At 34.7% G+C, this 24,519-nt stretch overlaps 2 protein-coding genes and 1 pseudogene across 2 annotated transcripts; all 3 read left to right on the top strand.

Annotated features, from left to right (window-relative positions):
* The first annotated feature begins 4,760 nt into the window (after nt 1-4,760).
* Nucleotides 4,761-6,301, top strand: LOC110711897 (annotated as a pseudogene).
* Nucleotides 6,302-7,069: 768 nt separating this feature from the next.
* Nucleotides 7,070-13,469, top strand: LOC110711896 (WD repeat-containing protein 74-like). Its single transcript, XM_021890335.1, is given in 10 exon segments — nt 7,070-8,161; nt 8,343-8,444; nt 8,577-8,692; nt 9,237-9,266; nt 9,375-9,508; nt 9,654-9,833; nt 9,971-10,034; nt 10,149-10,256; nt 11,434-12,651; nt 12,804-13,469. Coding segments are annotated over 8 exon segments (915 nt in total). The 5' UTR covers nt 7,070-8,161; nt 8,343-8,362; the 3' UTR covers nt 11,635-12,651; nt 12,804-13,469.
* A 10,503-nt stretch (nt 13,470-23,972) lies between these two features.
* Nucleotides 23,973-24,434, top strand: LOC110712071 (peptidyl-prolyl cis-trans isomerase FKBP42-like). The gene has a single exon (XM_021890492.1). The coding sequence runs from the start codon at nt 23,973-23,975 to the stop codon at nt 24,432-24,434; it is 462 nt and encodes a 153-aa protein (XP_021746184.1).
* The last annotated feature ends 85 nt before the right edge of the window (nt 24,435-24,519 follow it).

Below are 24,519 nucleotides of genomic sequence, written 5' to 3'. Positions count from 1 at the left end.
TTAAAGTTTTGTTTGATTCTGGTGTAACTTTTTCTTCTATTTCAAAAGCCATTGTTTCAAAACTATCGCACTATTTGAAAACCATAGATGTTATAGATGTACACATAGTTATTCCTACGGGAGGGGTAGTGCAGTGTACCAAGACCTTTAAGGATGTGCCATTAGAGATCAAAGGAAAGGTGTTTTTGTCTAATCTCATTGAATTCAGATTGAATGACTTCAATATCATCTTGGGAATGGATTGGTTGAGCAAGTATGGTGCAGAGCTTCGTTGTTGATCACAGAAAGTACAGTTAAGTACAACAGAGGATGAATTGGTAACACATTGGAAGCATGGAGAAGCAAAGTGTCCAAGGATCATCTTTATGATGAAATTGGCTAAATACATTAAGAAGGGGCATCCATTATATTTTTTTAGTGTAAGGAACTTGGATCATGAAGAGGTAGATAAGCTAGAAAACATAAATGTGGTGAATGAGTTTCTAAATGTGTTTCCAGAGGAGATTCCAGGGATGCCACCTAAGAGAGCAATTAATTTCACAATAGAGTTGGTTCCAGGAACAACACCAATTTCCAAGGCACCATATCAAATGGCACCTGCAGAAATGAGTGAATTGAAGGAGCAACTGCAGGATTTGCTAGAAAAAGGGTACATTAGACTAAGTGCATCGCCTTGGGGAGCTCCAGTGTTGTTTGTTAAGAAGAAGGACAAAACTGTGAGATTGTATATTGACTACAAGGAGTTGAATAAGGTCACCATAAAGAACAAGTACCCATTACCAAGGATTGATGACTTATTCAACTAATTGAGGGGCGCATCTGTGTTTTCCAAGATTGATTTGAGGTCTTGATACCATCAGTTGAGGATCGCAGACGAAGATATCCCTAAGACAACATTTAGGACAAGGTATGGGCATTATGAGTTAACAGTAATGCCATTTGGATTAACGAATGCTCCAGCAATCTTTATGGACTTGATGAACAGGGTGTTCCATCCATTTATGGACAAGTTTGTTGTAGTATTCATAGATGATATACTGGTGTATTCGAAGAATAAGGAGGAACATGTGGAACATTTAAGGGCAGTTTTACAAACCTTAAGGGAGAATAAGCTTTATGCTAAGTTTACTTAGTGTGAGTTTTGGTTAGAGAAGGTAGCATTTTTGGGTCACTTTGTATTCAAGGATGGGGTAGAAGTAAATCCATCAAAGATTGAAGCAGTAAAAGGATGGCCTACGCCAAAGACAGTGTCTGACATTAGAAGTTTCTTAGGTTTAGTAGGGTATTATAAGCGCTTTGTGAAGGACTTTTCTAAGATTGCTAAGCCTATGACCTCTCTAATGAATTGAAGAAGGATAAAAAGTTTGAGTGGGACGAGAACTTTAAGGAAGAGTTTCAACTTTTGAAGCAAAAGTTGATTACAGAACCAGTGTTAACACTGCCAAATAATAGTGGAATCTATGATGTATATAGTGATGCATCCAAGAATGGTCTGAGATGTGTGATTGTGCAAAATGGAAAGGTGATTGCATATGCATCGAGACAGCTGAAACCTCATGAAGTTAACTACCCCACTTATGACTTAGAATTAGCTGCAACCATTTTTGCACTAAAGATTTAGAGGCATTACTTGTATGGGGTGAAATATAGGATCTATACAGACCACAAAGTTTTAAAGTACATCTTCACCCAAAGATATCTAAATTTGTGTCACGCCAAAGGAGATGGTTAGAATTTGAAACAGAATACGACTTAGATATACAGTATCATGAAAGGAAAGCGAACGTAGTTGCAGACGCTTTAAGTTGTAAGACCAGCCATGGACTGAACACTTGATAGTGGATGACGAGTTATGTAGAGAAATGAGCAAAATGAACTTAGAAGTAGAAGAATGGGGGAGTGCCAACAGGTATACTTGCGAATCTTAGTATTCAACCAACAACATTCGATGAGATAAGAGAAAATCAGGCAGGAGATGTGAAGTTGGATAGGATTCAATTCGTGAGAAAATAAAGCAAGAAAAAGCTACAGATTTTAAAGTTCATAAAGATGGGAGTTTTAGGTACAAGGGTAGATGGTGTATACCACAAAAATGTGAGGAATTAAAGAAGAAATTGATGGAAGAGGGGCACAATACACCATACTCAATGCACCCTAGAGGGGACAAGTTATATAAAGACTCCCTGGATGGAAGTGGGATTACATTTCGATGGACTTTGTGACTTGCCTACCAAAGTCAAAGAGTGGAAATCATACCATTTGGGTCGTGGTGGATAGACTTACCAAATCAGCAGTGTTCATACCAATGAAGGAGACCTGGAAGATGGAGAAACTTGCAAAAACTTGCATAAAAAATGTTGTGAGGTTACATGGAGTTCCAAAAGATATTGTGTCTGATAGATATTTTAGGTTTCTTTCAAAGTTCTGGAAGAGTGTTCAGGAAAACTTTGGTACAACACTAAAGATGAGTACAACATTTCACCCTGCCACAGATGGACAAACTGAGAGAACTTTCAAACCTTGGAATTTATGCTGAGAGCTTGTATTATAGACTTCCAAAGGGGATGGGAAGATAGGTTGGACTTATTTGAGTTTTCTTATAATAATAGCTACTATGCGAGCATAGGCATGGCGGCTCCATTTAAGGCATTGTATGGAAGGAAGTTTCGTAGCCCTGTATGTTGGAACGACATAAGTGAAACAATGATCTTACGGCCTCAAATGATTAAAGATACAGTCAAGCAAGTGAAGAAGATTCAAGCTAAGATTCATGCAGCACAAGACCATCAAAAGAGTTATGTAGATTTGAAGCGTAGGGAAGAGGAGTTTGAAGTTGGTGACAAAGTGTTGTTGAAGGTGTCACCAATGAAAGGTGTCACGAGATTTAGGAAGAAGGGAAACTTAGCCCAAAGTACATTGGCCCATATGAGATATTGCAGAGGATAGGCAAAGTAACCTATAGGTTGGGCTTACCTATGGAGCTAAGCAAGGTACATGATGTATTTCATGTGTCTTAGTTAAGAAGGTATGTACCTGATAATTCACATGTGCTACAACCTGAAACAATTGAGTTAGATCAAAGCTTAACTTATGAAGAAAGACCAGTCAAGATTTTTGACAGTAAAGTGCGTAGTACACGCAACAAGGAAGTTAAGATTGTTAAGGTGTTATAGTCTAACCAAGAGTATGAGGAAGCAACTTGGGAAGCTGAGATGAGATGAAAAAGAAATACCCTGAGTTATTTGAAGTATGTTAAGTTACGGGTACGTAACTCGTTTTCTTTAAGGGGGGTAGAATGCGGTAGAATTTCGCGCTTTTCCCCTATATTTCATTAATTTTAGTGCTTTTTGCACATTTTTAACGGTTATTTCGAGTGCTTTTGGTTTCAAGAAGACATTAAAGGTAAAAGTATGTCAAAAGAGTACAACAATATTACACACACTGAGGAAAAAAGTTTTCTAAAGTTGGTATTCTTGCACTCTTTGAGTGTGGATTTTGTTTTCGTTACCCATGTTTCGGGACGAAACTTCTTTTAAGGGGATAGACTGTAATACCCCGTATTTTTATACGTATATTAATTTAAAATATTATTTTATGACGTATTTAAATAATATGAAATGAATTTTTATATGGTATTTCAATAATTTAAAAGGTCTATTTTAATTAAAAACCTATTTCTATTTATTTATTTGGTTTTGGAAAAATTTTACTTTATTATTTAAAAACTTTGGGGCACTTTGGATTTATAAAGGATTTTTAAAGTCAAAATACCAAGTTAAATGGGAATGGGAATCATTAAGAGTAAAAAGGGAAATTTAGTTAGGAGGGTTTTGAGAGGGTATAAATACCCACGTTATGAGAAAATTAGACTTTGCCTAAGGTGGAGAATACCCAAAGGTAAACTCTCATTCTCTATCCTCTAATTTTTCTTTCTTCCTTAATTTTTCCCCTCTCCTTCACCTCACACCCACGGCACACATCACCACCGCTACTCGGTATATATATATATATATATATATATATATATATATATATATAGTATCTGAGGTCATCAGTCATTGAGTTAATCAGTGACTATCACCTTATCTTAATGTGTGATTATTTTGTAGATTCTCTCTCCCTCTTCTCCTTTAAATCCTTTAAAGGAATGATTATTAACTCTTCTGTAGTACTTGTATTAATGCCCCTTTCAACATAACAATTTGTTAAATGACACCTGTGTAAGCTCCAAATTTCAGTGAGTAGCTATAGTAAACAAATTCTCTTGTCTCTTTTGCAGTTATTTTTAAGGTTTATGACTCGGATGGCAATGGGAAGGTGACTTTTAATGACATTATAGAAGTGCTCAGTGATATGACTGGTTCATTCATGACTGCTGAGCAAAGAGAGGTATGGGCAGTTTTACAACTACATTCATTCTTTGCTTTTTATACAGAGTTCATGTGGTTTGATACAAATGCCATGACCTGTATAAAATTTCCAATGGTGAAAACTACTAAAGATAGTTGGCTTAATTTAACAAAACTTTTTTTTGTGTTTTATTCTTTACCAGTTACTTTTCCATTGCACGATAAATACCTATATTATACATAGCATATATAATTTTATTATTTACCAGTTACTTACCTGTTTTTTTACCAGGCCACAATTAAGTATTCATAATTAGAGATATTTGATTCCCATTCCCTATAATATTTTTCTTCCATCTTTACCATTAATTATTATTATTCTTTCATATATAAATCAAATAAAGTAATATTTTAAATATTCCTTATAAACATATATTATGGGAAACTTTCTATCCATTTTTTTTTTGACAAATCTTCTTATAAGGTATATAATCTACTATTATATTTTTTCCCCTATATTACCATTGTCCCTCTTTATATACTTAGTATATATTTAATTAAAATATTGTTTCAAATCTTTATTGTCTTTTATATTAAGAAAAACTAATTTACATGCAACAATGTAGGATCATCATCCATCAACCCAGGATCTCCACAATTTTCCTTCACTCTCCAAAACCCTTTATAAATACCCTTCAAACCCACTTTATCAAAAACACCTTATTAAAAACACAACTCCCTTTCTTTTAATCCATAAAAAAGAAAAAAAATGGCAACAAATAATGTAGTACAATTGTTGGATTTTTGGGCAAGTCCATTTGGGATGAGAGTGAGGATAGAGTTAGCTAAAAAAGGAGTGAAATATGAATACAGTGAACAAGATTTGAAGAAAAAGAGTGAATTACTACTTAAGATGAACCCGGTTCATAAAAAGATACCGGTTCTTGTTCATAATAATAAACTGGTTTGTGAGTCTCTTATAATTGTTGAATACATTGATGAAGTTTGTTCTGATAAAGCTACTTTGTTGCCTTCTGATCCTTATCGTAGGGCTCAAGCTTGTTTTTAGGCTGATTTTGTTGAGAAGAAGGTAACTCTTAAGAATTTTAACTTTTTATTCTTTTATTTTTATTAGCCCGTCTCTTGTCAAGAGGTCTGATCGAAGATTATTAATGTGTTTAAAATCAATAATTAAAGGATTTCAATTAAAAGTAGTTATGGTAATTTATAAGTGAGTATTTATTAATTCAAATGGAAAAAACAAGTAGGACATTACTGAGTCTACCTAATTATAAAATGGTGAGTTTGATTTTCACTACCACTACTCTAGCTAGTTAAAATAGGTTCATTTTGTAATAATTTATATGTTAAGTTAGATGAAGATGTATGTCCAACATTTGATCAAATGACTAACATTTGTACAGATATACGATACTGGGAGGAGAGTTTGGACCACTAAAGGCGAAGATCAAGAGGCGGCGAAGAAGGAACTCATTGAGCATTTGAAGGTATTGGAGCAAGAATTAAGGAACAAATCTTACTTTGGAGGAGATGAATTTGGGTTTGTTGATGTTGTTTTCATCCCATTCTATAGTTGGTTTCACGCCTATGAAACATTGGCCAACTTCAAGATTGAAGAATCTTGCCCAAAGATCATTGAATTGGCTAAGAGGTGCATGCAAAGGGAAAGTGTGGCTAAAGCTCTTCCTGACCAAAACAAGGTTTATGAGTTTATTTTGGAGTTAAAGAAGAGGTTTGGCATTTAGAGAAGCTGCTTTTTTTATGCTGCATTGTATGGTTTGGTGAGAGTAATAATGTAAGGCGTATATTATCGTAGGATTAATAATGTTATCTTATTGTATGGTTTGTTGAGAAGTTGGTTTTTTATGCTATATTGTTTTATGGATTAGAAGTTGAGACTGATTTATTTGAAAACATAAAGCTTATATTATCGTATGAATAATAATCTTACTCGAGTGTTTCTAAGTCTAGTGTCTCTTGTTACTCCTATGAACCCTTTTTGTCAAAAAATTTGACGCAATTTTATATTCTCTCGTCCCATAATTAAGTGTCCGTTTTAATATTTCACAAAAATTAAGAAAGTGTAAAATCACGTGGGTAAGTAGTAATGAGAATAGTTACAAAGAATAAAATTGTATTATACGGAATATTTAACTCCGTATTTTTTAGTGAATACAATAATATAAAAACATACACTAAAGTAATAATGACTAGCTCAGCATATAATTAAAATAAGTAATAAATATAATGACTAGTATACTACTATAGTATTTAACACTAACCATATATAATGATTAGATTATCTAACAAGTAGGGCTAAGCAAAATTATCCGAATCGAAAATTAAGGTACCCGTCTCAATAACCATAACAATTCGGGTACTCGATCCGATAATTTATTATCGGGTACGGTTATTGGGTATCATTTTAAAATTAACGGTTATCCGATCCGATAAGCAATTTGTTTTTCCTACTTAAATCTATTTTTCCAAAATCTAAACTCTTACTTTACATCGTAATCACTTCATAATTTAAATGTAGTAATTGTGAGCATGAGACAGGTTCCCGCACTGTTACACTATTGGTTTGGAAACCCGATAACCAATAACACTAAAAATGATATCCATTACTCGAACTTCGGGTACCCGAATTTTAGGAACGGTTATCGGGTATCCAATATGATATCCAATAATGAAAATTTAGACTTTATAATATAGTTATTATGATATCATTAAACAATAATACCACATGATCATGACCAAATGACTAATAATTACTAGGGGTGAGCAAATTGGGTAACCGGTCAAAATTTTAGGACCCGGACCCGGAATTGGTTGGGACGGGGTCCTAAATCCGGAACCGGAATTGGAATTTGTTAAACCAGGTCCTAAAATTTAGGACTTAGAATTGGAATCACCGGATACCGATTTTGGTTTCGGGGTACCCAGTTATGTATATAATGGGCGAATGGTATACATAAAACCTAAGGATCAATCATCAACATCAAACAAAAAAAATCACAAAATACAAACCCAAAAAGAGTCGCAAATTTGTAAAAATAACAATTGAATTTAAATTGAAACAATCAGTCAAAATCAAATCTAATAACAAGTCATTAACATTAAAAAATCACAAAATACAAACCCTAAACAAGTCGCAAATGCTTAATATAAAATTCACCAGGAAAATCCAGAACACAACAATTGTACATTGAAACAATCAAATCAAAATCAAAATCGAAAATGAAATAGCACTAACCGTGAAAAACTGATAGATCGAAATTCGTGAGGTTGTGTGATTTGATGAGAATGAAGAAGATTATCTCTCTCTAAAACGCGGAAGTTTGTGGAAAACTGGAAATTGTGGTGGGGGATAGCCTTATAAGGCGCAGGAAGGTTCTGGAGAATGCTGATTCGGACGTTATTTTTTTATTTACTCCTATTTTTTTTTCCGCTTCATAAAGGTGGTACCGCTAATAGCAAATAATTGAGTTTGTATTATTTTACACACACGTTAATAGTTGGTATTATTTTAAGCCAATTTTTTCTAAAAATAATCGAAAGTTGTGATTATTTTGAGAAAATGAGGCAAAGTACGAATTATTCTGAGCAATTTTTCCAAAAAAAAAAACTTTTTTTTTAAAAAAAATTGGGTTCGCATTTAAACCCACCCTAAATACGCCGCTGGCTGCAGCCTTCCCTCTCTTTCTCCTCCATTGAAGCATACTCTGAAATTCTCCATTGAAGCGGCTTCTAAGCTTTCTCCCCTCCATTGAAATAGCTTCTAAAACAAGGTAGCTTCCTTTTAATTATCGAATATCAATTTCATATTCAATTGTTTAATTCCACACTTTCGTTAATTTAATTTTCAGTATACTCAATTTAGGGTTCAGATGATTGAACTATCGTATATAATTACTCGAAGAATTTAAGGTTTGCTAATTAAGTCAAATTTGGTTGCTAAATGTGTTGCAGTCATCTGCCCATATACAGAAATGCCGCGAACAACCACAATAGAATGCCCATGTTGCCCACCATTAAGAGCCCTAAATTTCGACGTACTTGGCCTTGTTAAAGGTACTAACTTTAATTTTAATTTATGCTTAATATTACCATACAATTTATTCATTTCATGGGTGTTTTTGTTTTTTATTTTTTTTAATTTTTGTTGAATAATTTCCTTACAAAATTGTCGCCATTATTGTTCAGTAATTGAAGCTCGGAGTAAGCTAGATGGAGTTCTTAAGGTTGTAGAGAGGTGGGGTGACCCTGATTCCTCTAAAGCTATCCTCACCGTTTCTATCAATGACCGAAAATCCAACCCTGTATGTATGAGTTTTCTGTTCCTATGTTTATATTTTTGCTTATGATCTTACTTTTTTGTGTGCGTTTTTTTGTGAAGTTAGTGTATTGTGATGAGCTTGTTGTTTTGGTTTATGTACTGTGTTTGCTTAAATCTAATTTTTTGTGTTATTGCCTGACAACGTCTTCTTAATGCGTTAAAGGACTGTATATTTGTTTCATTAGCTATATTTCTTGATGAAATGGAGTTTTAGCCTCACAATGCATGTTTATCCCTGTGTGGGTTTAGAGCGTGTTCTATTCACTTAATTTATATAAGTGGAAATAATGTGAACATGAACAGGGCTTCACTGTTAGAGTACCCAAGATCGGTGTATTTGACAATTAAATCTGGAAGGATGGAGCTGTATTCAAGGGGTGTGCCGTGTCATATACTTTCTTGTCTGGTTTAACATGCTTGTATGCCTTAATTTCAAAGGAAAAGTTGTTGATTTTGTACATATTATGCTACTGCATTGTATTTATTTGATTGAAAAATCTTTTAAATATTGTTATTGATTGCTGTAGTTGCTAGCAGTTGCCAGGAAAAATGGTGCAGTAAGTTGCTTGCTTCCCATGTCAACACCAATGTAAATGGTATAATGCGTATCCTGTTTTAAGCTCATAGTTTTTGCTGCGTTGTGTACACGGTATTGTACTATTCAGATTGAAGTTTTGAGTCCGGTTACTAGAGAGTTGTGTTTTTCAATCTGCGATGATGGTGATGACACTTCTCCATTAGATGACCCGATTGCTTGATTACATTAATTTAAAAAGCGGATGGTAGAGTCATCCTCAAGGTAGGTCATTTTAACTCTCTTTGTATGACATCAGAAAATAAAAGTTTCTTTTTGGTTTTTAAATTTTGACCAGAGTTAGTAAAGGATACAGTGGGGTCACTGTGGTAGTATTAAATTAATCTCTATATGTTTTATGTGTAACTAGGTCGTGCACCTTGCTTTCTTGTGCAACTAAAGGGAAAGCAAGCTTGAGGAGAATTGAAGATTTTGATTCATACACTGGTTCTGTTTCTTTTGCTACTCTAGAAACGTGGAGTGTGTGCGGTTCTGGTGAGATTTGCTGCTCCAAAGTACATGCTGATGAAGGCTACTCTGTGTTTGGAGGGTAAGCCTTGTGTATTCAGAACTATATTTCTTAAGAAATTTAAAAATTAAGATCTTTTACTGTTTCATTTCATTTAAATAATGCTGATTTTGTGTTTAATGATATGCTTTAATTTCTGTTGTTATGTTTCTTATTAGAAAAGGCATTGAAATTAACATGTGGGACCTGGAGAAGACTAGTAAGATTTGGAGTGCAAAATCTGTAAGCAAAATAATTTTACTAATTAATTCCTTCCTGAACTGCTATGTGACCTTGTTGTGTTTCACTTTTGTCAAACAGTCATAAGTTCTAATTATTGTTGTTATGCTTTTGCAGCCCCAAGCGAATAACCTTGGAATTTTTACGCCAACTTGCTTTACATCTTTGACCTTCCTAAGCAACGATGATCATCGCAAGGTTGTGGCTGGTACCAAAAACCACCAGGTAATATTAGCTGATGGAGATTCTTGTTGTCAGTTGTATGGAGGCAAATGTGGTCCTTTTTAAGACCATGCTTTGTTTTATTAACTTCCTTAGATTTGGGAGATCCTTATATAGCCAGTTTCCTCTGAGTGGTGGGGGGGGGGGTAAGGGGGATGTGGAATTTCCTATGTCTTTTTCCCCTAACGTAGACATGTCTGAGCACATTTGTAATTACATAAGCTAAAGATTGCAATCCGCACTATTTCTTCACAAAAGGTTTTCTCTTTGTTGACTTAGGGTTTGAAATGTCTCGACTTCTTTTACTCTAGGTAAAGATGCATGAGCAATGCTCCATATCCTTTCCTAAGATCAGTCTGGGTGCATATTTGAGTAGATGGTGAGTAGCTTTAGTAATTCCCATCTAAGGATGTAAGAACTTTTTCATAGACTCAACACACGATATTGGTGCAACTGTCTTTGCTTGTTTGAGTGTCACTTTCTATCAGCCACTAGTGGTTTACTCTTGGCCATGGTTACTGCATTGCTTCATGGATATTTTTATACACTATCATTTATTTAAAGTGTTTGTACCTTGTGGAGACTACCTATTCTCATTGGGGACCTTTCGGAACGTGACCCATCAAATCTCTGGGGATATTCAGGAATTTGCAAATCAAATCCACTTATTTTAGCCTTTTTTCAGAAGTTGATCTAAGTGTTAAATTTTCCTTTTTAAGATGGTTATTCAACTCAATAAGATATTTGCCTCTGGTTACCTTACGTGATAGAAATTTTAATTTTTCTTTTAAACATGTTTTGATGTATTCGAAAAATATACGGAGTAATAGATAGTAAACTAGCCCGGTTTTTTGAATTTCCAACTGAGTAATTGTTAAAAACCCATCTACCTGAGCCCACAAGGAAGTTAAATAAGTCATATTCACTAAAATGCTTCATTAGAAAGATGTAAACATTCCCTTCATCCATTTCCACAGAAAATACAAATAGCCATTAAAACATTCTATTCTTTCTCTTCATCTTTTTTTTCTTTGTCATATTTGAGAGCTGTTATTTTTAATCAGTGACTAAAGATACAATTATATTTTAAAGATTTTAGGGAAGCATAATAGCAAGTTTACCTTTTATTTGCATTATTTGTTTACCGATATTTAGCTTATGCTCACCTTTGTCTAGATAGGTTCGCCTCTACGATACATCATCTCAAAGAAGGCCCGTGTTATCAATTGATTTTAGGGAGACACCTATTAAATCTGTTGCAGAAGATTTGGATGGACATACTATATATGTAGGAAATGGTTCTGGTGATCTGGGTTCTTTTGACATTCGTACAGGTAGTGAATTTGAATATAGAAATCATAATGTTGCCTTATGTCTGTAATGGCGGAAGGACTTTATTTGAGATGGGTAAAGAATAGGTTGTTTGTTGCTTTGCAACAAATAAAAGTAGAACATGTTTATATTACGTCATTTGATTTAGTTGATAGATTGCTCAATAGTAACACTTTTGATTTAATTAAACAAGGACAAGAAAGAAGTCATTGATCCAGACAAAATATTATATTAGTATTGCTGTTGCTTTTCTATCTTTTTGGATCATCCATGAGAATTTAATGACTTCAGAAGTCATTCTGTACAAAACCTACTTTCTAAAATGTTTTATTTTGCTTGGTTTTGTCCAGTTTGTGGCCCCAAAATTTAGGCGCAATTATCCTTTCAGCATTAATTTTTGCCCTCTCTCTGCACCTAAAAGTTTTCCCTTCAACTCTTAAATTTCAAGGTGCCAAATACCAATTATAGCTCTGCTTCATGATCCATCACAACAATGAAATTAGGAAAAGGGGCAATTTGGGGAGGGGGGGTGGTTCTTTAACTTAGCATGGGCGTTAATCCTCATCTCTTGCCTAATATGCGACTAAAGAGAAATTAGAGCAGTTTTTGCTTCATTTGATTGATATGGCCATACCGACATTACTTCTACCTATTGTTAGCCTCTTTTTTTACTTAGGCATTACTTGGTGCCATCTTTGACATTGTCAATGTTAAATGAGCTATTTGTGTATGACCTTTTGTGCCAGAATTGAGATGTGTGTGTATGGCCTTTTGTGCCAGAATTGATGTCCATCTGATGTGTTCATAGTGTACGCAGTGGCGGACCCACATGTAATCATTGTGGGTCCGGTGACACATTATTATTTTTTGAAAAAAAAACTAAAAAAAATAGATCTAGTTTCACGCCTCTCAGTCACTCTCTCTCCTCCCCAAGTCCTAGAAAGCCAGAAAACATAACCTAAACACGCTTCCTCTCTCTCTCCTCCATTGAAGCGTCAAGCATACTCAAAAATCTCCATTAAAGGGGCTTCTGAGCTTTCTCTCCTCCACTGAAGCAGTCTCAAAGGTTAGATCTTCTTTTTCTGTAATCATTGACCTAATTTAATTAATTAATTGTCAGATTTATTACTATATACTCAATTTAGGGTTTTTCGAAGTTTGATAATTGTGGTTTGATAATTGAGTCAATTTTGGTTGCTATTTGCTAATGTGTTGCAGGGTTTGGTTTGTGGAGCGTAGCGACTCGAAATTCTCCATTGAAGCGGGCAAGCGGCTTCTGACTTTCTGAGCTTTCGCTCCTCCATTGAAGCAGCCTACTTTGAGGTTAGATCTTGATAATCTAGTGACTAGTGTAGTAGTGCTATTGTGTAATTTGTTTTGTGTTAACCGTGTATTTAATTGTCAGAGTCAGTATATACCCAATTTAGGGAATTAGGGTGGTTTCGGTGGTGGTGCCGGAGGGGGTGGCTGTCGAGGCTGAACTGGGGCCTGGTCGCCTGGGGAGTGGCTATCGGTCTCACGGAGTCACGGCCTTGTACAATTATAATTTGGTTTTTCTTTGTAAAATTCTACCTTCTTAAATCTTGGTGATGATTCAGTATTCTCATGTCCTGATGAGTTCAACCTTCTAGATTTAAGTTAAGACATTAATCTCCTAGAATGTATGTAGGCGAAGCTGGATTTTAACAATAGGATGCATTTTTATGTAGTGAAGTCCATTAGCTATTTCCTTGTTGAAAAGCAAATCATTTGGGAATCACTGGTGCTATAATAATCAAAATGCTACTGATATTCTAAACTCTGAAATTTGAATACACCATGCTGTATGTCGAATAGCAACCATGAACTGATGTGTAATTTATCTATGACATGAATGTTGTTATTTGGAGTTGAGCACACTGTTGGAGGCTGCAAATTTTTTTTGCTTCTCACGTCACCAATCTCACTTGGAATTAGGCTCGTGAGAGCGTTCTGTTGCAAATCAAGAGACACCAAATTCTTAAGTTTGCCTATCTTAGATGGGACACATCCATTCAACAGGCAATAAGTAATGGCTAGAACTTTCGATTTAATAATGTTGCCAATACTTTTGGGGATATTTCCTGGAAGCAAGTTGTCCCCTATTCTAAGAACCTCCCATTTAGGAAGAAAACTGAGCTCTAATTAGTTTAATATGGCTAATGTTATCTTTAGTGCTTCTCCTATTTACTTTTGATTATATCTTATTTACTTTTGTATTTTTTTTCTTTACTTTAAAATATATAATGTATAAAGAAACTAAAAATGACTCTATAATAGCCTACTAGCTCAATTGTTAGAGCATTGTGCAAGTGCACAAAAAATGTGGGTTCAAATCCTACGTAGGTTAACGCTTCGAACCATTAGATTATAGATACACTTTTGATATTTTTATTATTATTACTTTTGTGTTTTTCTAATTTACTCTTGGGCAAGTATTATTTACTTTTGAAATAAGGAAACGACAAATGCTATATCATATATATGTACATCAAATTGGAACTCTTGGAGGGCCATGGAGGCAGTTCATATTGACTCTAGTATACTTTGAGTACAAGAAAATTTTCAAATCCCTCAAAAATTGTACTACGTATACTCTATAGATGTTTTGATATACTTTGATATTTTTTTATTTACTTTTGAGATTTTTTTTAAAAAAATTTGAATGTTAAATATACTCTACTCTACTTAGGGGTGTTCAGATCCGGGTAGTTGATAAGTCGGCCCGTGTTATTGAATTATATGTGGTCACGTTGGTGACACACTATCCGTTAAATCCTGGATCCGCCACTGAGTGTACGGTAAAATTTCTATAGATGTAAATATTTATTAAACCACAATATGTTGTTACGTATTGCAGTTTTCAAATTTTCATAAAGTATTGAATATACATCGGTTTTTGTGTGTGTGTGTGTGTGTGTGTGTGTGTGTGTGTGTGTGTGTGTGTAACAGGACTCAAACATGAAAAGTGTGTTATTCTTTCAAAAACTGCGAAGGTTTTTGTAACACCAACTGTGATAATATTTTGGGATGAAAAAAAACTATTTGCTGCATCATTAATGGTCACTCTTATAATGTAAAACTTTCTTATATAGCATATAGGCTGATAATCTCTTGGACTCTTCATCAAAAAGATAATCTCTTGGACTCTATTTTATGATTTTATCCCTTTGTATAAGCTTCGTGTATGTGGGCTTTGCTATGCTTGTGTAAGTGGAATATATAAAGTGCAACATCGGTCAGTCTCTAATTATTTACATTCTGTGCCATAGGCGGTGTTGACGCAATTGTTGTAGGAAGCTGGCTACACAAGGGAGTCTTATTTGATGCTGGATGATTTTCTGAAGGTATCATTCAAAAATATAAATCTGAGACCACGATTTGTTAGTTCAGCTTTATTGTTGTTTCTCATCTCAAAGTTGCCTCTATATTATATTTCATGTATCCCCAATTCCACATCATATCATAATAACTCGTGAATTGATGTCTTATTTCCAATGTGCTTCAAGGTGATAAGAAATTTTAGGAGTTGCTGATCAGATAATCATTTTTTAAATTGTTGGTATATGGCAACATCTAGAGTTATGCATGACAGCCTCCATGATCTTCTGTTTTATATTGTCAAAAATAGAGTGCCAAAAAAAAAACAGAAAAAAAAGAGAAACCATACAAAACTGTTTGATGGCTTGTTATTTAAGGAATTTTATGCTGATTAAACTATAAAAATTAGTCTTCTCTTAATGTATAGGCCTACCTTTGTTATGTTCTTTCTTACCATGATTAAGGCAGTTAGCCCCATGCTGTTTTCAGTTTGTGCTATGTAGCCTGTCTATCATCCTTGACATTGTAAGCATCAATTCTTTTAGGGCAGCTTTAACCTCTAAAAGTAGGAAGCTTCTTTTCAAAGATATTTTGTATTGGATAATCTTTTCAAGAGTTTACTAATGAAGTTTATGTTTGATCCTTTTCTGTCCATGATAAGTTCTACTGATAACTGCTGAATATGAACTCTGAAACTTGACAAAAAGCATTCTAAATATGCATCCTCTGTTTTCTTGAGTTGGGAAGTTCTGGGAAGTACAACTTCCTCTCCGACACCTAGTGTTTGTCTTGGATAGTGCTGAACATTCCAAACACCGAGCAATGCAAAGTTGATGTATTTCCCTGTAATAGTATCTGCCCGTGTTTGCTCATGTGAAATGCAAATAGGTGGGAGCTACAAATTGATTGCTTGGAAGGAAATATAGAATAATTGGAATTTGAGTGTTACTGTTTATATGTAGTATTAATTTAAATGTTTGTGCTGATGACTTGGAAGTTTTTGTATTTGTTGTCACTTGTGAGCAGCTTTTGATGCAACTTTATAATATATTTTTGAGTTACTCCATGCTGATTTAGGTGAGTATATTTGTAAAAACATTTGTATAGATTTCTGGAGCTCGTGTTTCTTTGCATCATATGGACTGTCTTCGGTGATTTCACGAGCACCTATTTGCTATTGAATTATGTGTGATTGTACCTCTTAAACCTCTTTGCACAGTTCTTTATCCAAACCTGACAGAATTTTCTGGTCATACTCAGATTTTTGCAAATTCGGACATGAAGATGGATGTAGAGATTCCAATAGATTAAGCATGCACTTGAAAGAAGGCACTTATTAATAATCAGAAACAGATGTTGCTAGAATGTGTTGTGGAGCAACTGTGAACTTTATATTAATATGGACACACTATATCATGCAACAACAAATGGATAAGCAACCAGTCAGTGTTTCTGATTAGTTGCTTCATTGAATTGGGTTTAGATTTTTTTTCCTTTTTTAAAAAAAAGAAAATATATTGTGAAGCTGTCAATTTCTTTTTCTAGTGCGAAGTGCATCATTAATTATTAGCTAACAGCCTTCAGGCCAGTATCTTCATAGCATACACTGGGTACATGCACATTTACAGTTTCTGTCTTTAGATTATCTTATCTGATGTATCGATCATACATACACACGTCTATTTATTTTAAGATTTGCAATATTACCTTTTCTTTGCCTTCAAAGAAGTTTTACCTCAAATGAAGTACATGTCCTTACTATTCAAAAAAAAAAAAGAGTACATGTTCTTGGCCAATTTAGCCAATCTTCCATTTTCATATTTTTCTCAAGGGCAATTGATCGGATAGCTGATGTTGGTTATTTAGTTTGTATACTTGTATAGATTTTCATACTTATCACGACTATTACATTTTCAATCATGGAGGAAAAATTTGGCGAAGTACTGGTTAGAAATTTGAAAGGGTAAAATTTCAAAGCTGCTGTTATTTCACATATCAAAGGAAGCCAAAACTTCTGCTGAACTACAGCCAAACTTTGCATCTTCTCAAGTAGGTGAAGGTGCTAGTCAGCAAACAGAGCCGCAAAGCTTGCAGCTTTCAAATTAGCATATAGACAATATTCCTTTGATCAATTCCTATGCAGTGCAGTTCTAGTAACATCTACCTTAGACCACCGCTATTCTACATCCTGGTTTCTTGTAACATGCTTTCTCGTACTCAAGGTTGTTTCTCCTAAACAAGAGTTAAGTAGAGGCGATAACATGAATTAACGACAAGGTCCTTAATAATGGATGAAAAATCTACCACAAATTTTCCTAAGAGTGCTGAAGGTAGTAGTAGCAGTGGCAGCAGCGACAGCAATAGAAATATTGTAGCACCTGTGGAAATCCTGAATAACAGACTGGACGTACTTGAATAAGAAGCTGAAAACATGAAGAAGATGTTTCTTGTTTCCATGAATGAGAGGAGAAAGACTATGACTGAGATTTTGCAGCTGTTCCAGACTCTATGCAGACATTTATATCATTCAGAAGCCAAGAATCCCCTCGGTTTTCACAAGGTAAGCTACCTTAGGATGATGCAAGTGTTTATAATATTTGATATGGTTTAAAATCTGTGGAAAGTTATGAATTCATGTTGGCCTTTTATAGTTATGATAAGTTCATACAAATTTTCATAATAATGTATTTTTCTACGCGAATATATATTGGCAATTAGCGTTACCAATATTAATGAAAATTTGTGAAGGAAAGGGTAGACAAACCATGAATTATAATTTTCTTACAACGTTATACTTCTTATATAAACCCTACTTTATAAACTTGTGACAATATTGGCAATATTACTGCCTATAAAATGACCGAACAAGTCATGAGTTATATAGAGGATAATACTTCAATCTACATGAACATGACATTACCCTTCATACTCTTCATACCCCTCTGCACACAATACTAATACACAACACTGGAGCTGTATACCTACGTCCTACATGTTGAAAGATGAATACCCTGACTAATGATCATTGCGTTATTTGGTTATTATCGCAGCAGGAGACAAGGCACCAGAATATCGGTCTATTACAAGTTTTGTGTGAAGATTCCAATCCATTCCTGGTCTTGCGGAATTCTACCAAGACAAGTAGCCTTTCCTAGTTTTCTAAGAAATAGTGTGTTGAAGCTACTTGAGTCTGGATGATTTTAATATGTACTCGTCCACTTTGAGTCATTACATTATCTACTTTCTAGAACTTAGGCGTTTCAAAATCATATACTTATGTTTTCAAACTCGAGTTGATTATATGTTCCTGTCAAGTGCTTTGATCAACATCCTGCTAACGACAAATCTCAAGCATCAACTTGCAGCAAAGCGAACTATGAACTAGATCAATTATTGAAAGCAGTATTGACAAAAATATTACTCTAATGTGAATGCATGGCCGCCAAAGATTCCGTTCTGATTTCCACTGGTGAGTAATTTGCTTATTCACAATATACTCATCAAACTTTTCAAATACAACATATACCCCTGAGTCTAACAAAAATGCCCCATATACCCAAATGATTAACGGACGTCAATTCCATTAGTTATTAAGGGTTAATTGTGCCACGTGACATCTCTTGATTAGTTATTTTTTTTAATTTATTTAATTTATTATTAATAAAATCAAAATATTTTTAAAAAAAACCAACCAGCTACCGCCGCCTCCCATGAACCCCACGCCAACACCGATGTCGGCGCAAATCCCACCTGAACCCTTGCGCCGGCGTTAGCCCGACCCAACCCCTTGAAATCGGCCAAAACCACCATCCCTGCAACACCTAAAACCCCTTCGTCCCTCGAAAAAACCTCCCTCCCCACCTACCGCCACTCCAAAACCCCCTCCCCCGTACCGGAGAACACAATTCACCCCTCCCCCTACCATCTCTGCCCTTTCCCCAACTTCATCGCCGCCGGCTGCAGAAAATCACCACCCTGAAACCCTAAAACTCCAAAATCGAAACCCTAATTTTGGTTTTAAGGTCTCGATTTTGGTTTTAATAAGGTTTTAGTGTGCTAGTTGAAGGGGAAAGGGGGCGTTAATGGCTGGGAGAGTGGCGAATTAAGTTCGCCGGCGCAGAAGAGGGGGTTTGGGCGCCGGTGAGTGGTGATGGAGGGTTTTTTGAGGGAGTTGGTTTTCGGGTAAAGGAAGAATGGTTTAGGGGAACGGGAGGGGCGTCGACGAGACAAGGGGTTTTGGGGTGGCGCCGACGCTGTGGTTTAGGGCGGAGCGCCGGCGAGGGGTGGTTAGGGTGGGGGGCAGGTGGCTGGCTGGGGAGTTGTGGGTGGTTGGGTTTATTTTTTATAATTATAATTAAATAATTACTTTAATTTTTTATTGATTAAAAGAAATATAAACTAACGAGTTAATGTCCTTTACTAATTTGCGCATTTGGTGACATTGTTGTTAAACTCAGGTGTATATGGTGTATTTGAAAATTTTCATAGGTATATTGTAAATTAACGAATTAGGTATTTGTTGAAATAACCATTGTTTTAATCCTCCATCAAGCGTGACCAAGGGCGTCTAAATTCTGGTAATGGTCAATACACTTTGACTGAATCTAAGTCAACAATATTTTTTTGGATAATTTGTAAACTACCACCAAAAAAAATGTACCTGTTTTTAAAATAACCACCCATTTAATTTTTATTTTTATTTTACCACCCCTTAAATTAAATAACCGCTCAGATTAACACCCATTTTAAAATTCCGTTGGTTTTCCGTCTGTGGACCCCACCTAACGGGTGGTAATTTAAATATTTTCCCCATATTTTCAATTTTTTGCCTTGATTTTTTCTCAAACTGGGGGTTATGGAGCCCAGAGTTCCAGAATCCCAAACTGTACGTCGGTCATGTAGGACATGTGCATGAAACACATAGGTAGCACGACGAGAAAAGTGTGAGCTGGAATTGTGCACCAAGTGCATAGGCTAGTTGCGTAGGGCACACAAAGTTACCAGCCCCCTATGTGCTCAAAGACGAAGGCTTTTGCTTAACTCTAAAGTATTAGGGGTACGGTTTTAACAGGTTCAAGGAGATATTCTAAGAGTTTAGAGTAGATCGGGTCCACATAAAAGCCGTTTAGCTAGGGGTGAAACTAATGCGGTTTAAAACCGAATCAAACCGCAAATCACACCGAATTAGAAATGTGGTGCGGTTTTTTTTCTAATATGGTTCGGTGCGGTTTGAGAATCCCAGAACCGAATTAATATGGTATGGTTTCGGTTTTAAGATTTGAAAAACCAAAAACCGAAATCCAAACTGAATTATGGCCCATATCCAAATTATAGCCTAGCCCAATAATAATTTCTACCTTACATATATAAAGCCAAAAAATAATAAAACTTAGTGTTTTTTTTAGGTCCTAGAATGTCAACCAATGTGGGTCATGTTGGAGTGAATGACCAGTTAGATGGAGAAAAAAGGAAGAGGATGAAAAGTTTTGGTGTGGTTCAGTTTCTTTTGAGAAACCGAATTTAAAACGGTGTGGTTTGATTCGGTTTCAATACTAATATGGTGCGGTGTGGTTTGAAAAATCCCAAAATCCAATTAATGTGGTTTGGTTTCGGTTTGGGCTATAAATCACACCGCAAACCGAACTTCCACCCCTACGTTTAGCTAGGCAAGAGAAGATAATGGTCCGATCCATCACGAGCCCATCATAAGCTCGACACAGCTCAAAAGGCACTCTAGTACTCCATGGGCTTTATTAACAAAATTTTGCACAAACCTATATCATAAACATGACAAGTTAACCCATGTTTCAGCCCACTTATTTTTAACCAATTTACCAAAAATATGTACGGTATATAAAATAATATAGCTTACTAAATCATAGCATGTTAAATAGGGAGCCACTTTTTGGTATCTATGGAAGCCCTCACTTTAGAAGAAATCCTATGAAGATAATTTAGGGGGTTTTTAATATCTTATATTAAAAAAAATCTAAGAAACCGTATTAGACTGATATATGATTTCTTATTTTTAACCTATGAAAACAGATACCTCTATTATAAGGTTTTGTATCTAAGAAATTGGATTATAGTGATATATGGTTTCTTAGTTTTCACCCACAAAATCGGATATCTCTCTTATAAGGTTTCTTTATTTAAGAAATCATATAAGTGAATTTTATGGTGTCTTAAGACTGGTTCCTTAGGCCTTTTATATGGTGTCTTAACACTGGTTTCTTAGGCCTTTATTACAGTACTCCGTAGCTAAGTTTGCCTATTATGGGGTCAGCCTTGGCTTAACCAGGGCTAATGGTAGTAAGATTTGCCGGTGACGGTCAATCTGCCTAGAATGGAGTTAATGACAGTTTATTTTTGCCTTGATTTTCTTGCCTTGATTTTTATAGGGATAGCATGCTTGCTAATTTTTCTAGGGAAGTGGGGACTAGATCCCAAATTTTTTGTACTTGGCTTCGCTTGGGAGGATGTTTAACCTTTAATTCGAAATCTAAGAAGGAGTGTTAGTAAGCCCCCAATTTTGGTAAGCGCTTCAATTACAATGGAGTTTCTACCTTTTCTCTAGGATAGAACAATCTGAGCTTGATTTTGACCTATAAACGATTATGAGACCTTAGCCTTGCATTAGGATTGAGGTTTAGAAAGCTAGACCTTATGGCATGATGTTCAAACTTGTGTACGCACGTACGCGTGTGTGTGCGCTCTAATACATGAAAGGATTAGGCTTTGATATGGACAATGCATGAATACCTAACTTTAGCACGGTTAGATTGACTTCATTGACTCATTGGGACATCTTTGAAAACTTGGACGAACTATGATAAATTTTTATCCCGATTGATCTGCTAATTTGGTGTTGAAATAAAAAATAATTCTTGAAATAAATAGTGCTAGCTAACTTGATACTATTTTTCAAATTGGTGTCCATTTAGTATTGGATATCGCAAAAATAAAAAAAAATTCTTAGCTTTGATTTAAGTGTAAAAAAAATATAGAAAAACAAAATTAATAATAGATCAAAAGATGTTGTTGATGCTAGCTAGCCACGCCATAAGGCCATCCCATTGATCCAACAAAAGTTATGAATTGGGATATTTTGAAAATGTTTTTTTTAGTACTCCCTCCATCCCTAAATAATTTTTCCATTTGTGATAATACATGGGAATTAAGAAAGGGAAGGAAAAAGTAGTATAAATACAAGATAATCTTTAACAAATTAAAAGAGATACTCTCCCTTAAAAACTATAGTCATTATAACTAGCTATACATTGAAAAATTCAAACATTCCAAATGAAAAAAAAAATTAAAAAAATAAAACTCTTAATAGTTAGCCATCAAATAAGACAAGCTAATTAATTAGGCTATTACAAAAACTGCATATAGAAAGATTTAAATCTATGTATATTACTTGGGCTGCTTAAACATGAACGTAAATTTAAAATATGTTATAACACGGTGAAATCTACATTTTAAGTTAGCAACTAGAAATTTATTTTTCTTGTAAATAGTATTAAGTTAAAATTTTAAAACTCAAAACTTGTAATAAAGAACTCTATTCACAATCAATACAACTAAAGGGTGTGGAAACTCACTTGAGAGACATGATAGCTACAACAAAGGAGATTCCAGTGATTGATGAGTTAAGATTTATTATTTAGGTTAGATAGAAAAAACTGGATAAAAGCATAGATCATGATAAAGTAGGTTCACCTGATGGGTGTTCCATTTGATAGTAGAACGTTATAAACCTTCCTAAGGGAAGTCTCTCAAGTTATCATGTAGACAATGTCACAAACAGCTTGAACCATAATCTGTTGTGGCACTATAAACCATTGCATAAATCGAATTTTTCCCCAAAAGTATATTGTCCCATTTCATAGTGTCTATCAAATCTCTTCCTTGTGACAATTTCATACATTTTCACCATTTGTCATAGCGTGTATAGCATTATTATCCATGACATTACTAATATTGTCACACCAGAACCCCTTAAATATATACATTCATTCAATGACATTTGTGTTATTTTATTATTATGTGAACTAATCATACAAGTATAAAATATCGTAGACTAATTTTTTATGGTTTGTGTACTTGTACTAATTATTATATTACTAATTTTTATTACATTACTAATTTACTAGTATGCATATATCAAATAACATGCAATATTATTACATTACTAATTTACTATCATGCATATATCATTGAAGTACCATAATATTTACTCCACAATTTTCTCATAAGTATCAATTCACACACGAGTATGTTGTTCTAAATTGGATGATTGTTTCTAATTTAGTCATCAAGTGAAGAGCAAAAATTAACCTTGGGTTAGTTATGTACACGGTGCACTCAGGTGTATATAATTAATTTCCGAGGCTGATGGTGTGAGATGAGATAAAAGGAGAAAATTTAAATTTATAACAAACATAAATAAAAAAAATTTATCTTAGGGTAGGGTTTTCATTTTACATTGTGGGGCTAGGGGTATTTATGTAATAACAATTATCTAGCAAACGTCCTTTAATAGCAGATAAACAAAAATATGTTTATAAAATTCGTTTGGTATCACTGTGCTTTTTTATTTTTTGATTTTTTTTTTGTTTTCAAAATTATAAAAATATATAAAAGGAATCTAAAATTAGTCAAATTTAATAAAATTATGATAATTTTGAAGGCTGACAACTAAAAATTGAAAATACATCTCTCCCCTAACCCACTGCATTCCTACACCTGCAAGCTCGCCGGCGGCCCATTCCCCTCCTTTAGTCGCCGGCGAGCATCCCTTAAAGCATCGATTCCCTGTTGTCTCAATATTTATGTATCTTCAAAGATCGGTGGGTTTTTTTTTTTCATCAACGTCGGCGTTTCAATTAATTTGTAAGTCCTTTTCAATAGAATTGTTCTTGCTCTGAGTCTGCATCTTTCTAGCTTCTTGGGAAGATGCTTGTTTGCTAATTTGGTTTTTTTTTTTTTTTTTTTTTTTTTTTTTTTTTTTTTTTTTGCGTAAAATTGTTTGGGTTTTTTTAAGGGATGGGGAAAAGTTCAAGTTTAGGACCTATCTTGCTACATCACTTATACCATTTGGGGGAGGATGACTGTGATGTTGAGGAAATGTTTGAAAAAACCAATAGCCCGGAGGAGACTATCTCGTATATGACTGCTCTAAAGGATGAAGCAAATGCCCTATTCAAATTGATAAAATTTAGTACTGCTTTTGTGATGTATAATAAGGGTATCAAATGCTTGTGTGTTATAATATGTGCCATTAGTGATGATTCTCATAAGTGTGAGGCTAACCTTGAGTTGAAAGGGTTAGCATTTAGCCTTCTTTTGAATATTGCAGCTAGTGCAATTAAGCTCAACAAGTTTAGTGAGGCCATTACTTCATGTTCCTTGATTTTGGAGTCTAATAAGAGAAATGGAAACGCATTATTTAGAAGAGGAATAGCATTGGAGAAGGCATATGATGATTTTAAATTTGCAAAAGATTGAACCTAATAATAAGGAAATTGGGAAGGAAATGACTAGACTGGAGGAAGTTGTGTTTAGGAAACAGGATGGTAATGAAGAAAAGGTT

Source organism: Chenopodium quinoa, unplaced genomic scaffold, assembly GCF_001683475.1.
Source record: "Chenopodium quinoa cultivar QQ74 unplaced genomic scaffold, ASM168347v1, whole genome shotgun sequence".
Lineage (NCBI taxonomy): Eukaryota > Viridiplantae > Streptophyta > Magnoliopsida > Caryophyllales > Amaranthaceae > Chenopodium > Chenopodium quinoa.
Note: the sequence above shows the minus strand (reverse complement) of the source record. Positions and strands in the feature narration are given on the sequence as shown.

What these genes read in the sequence shown, in the direction of transcription:
- LOC110712071 (XM_021890492.1), top strand. Translation starts at nt 23,973, where the DNA reads ATGGGGAAAAGTTCAAGTTTAGGACCTATCTTGCTACATCACTTATAC.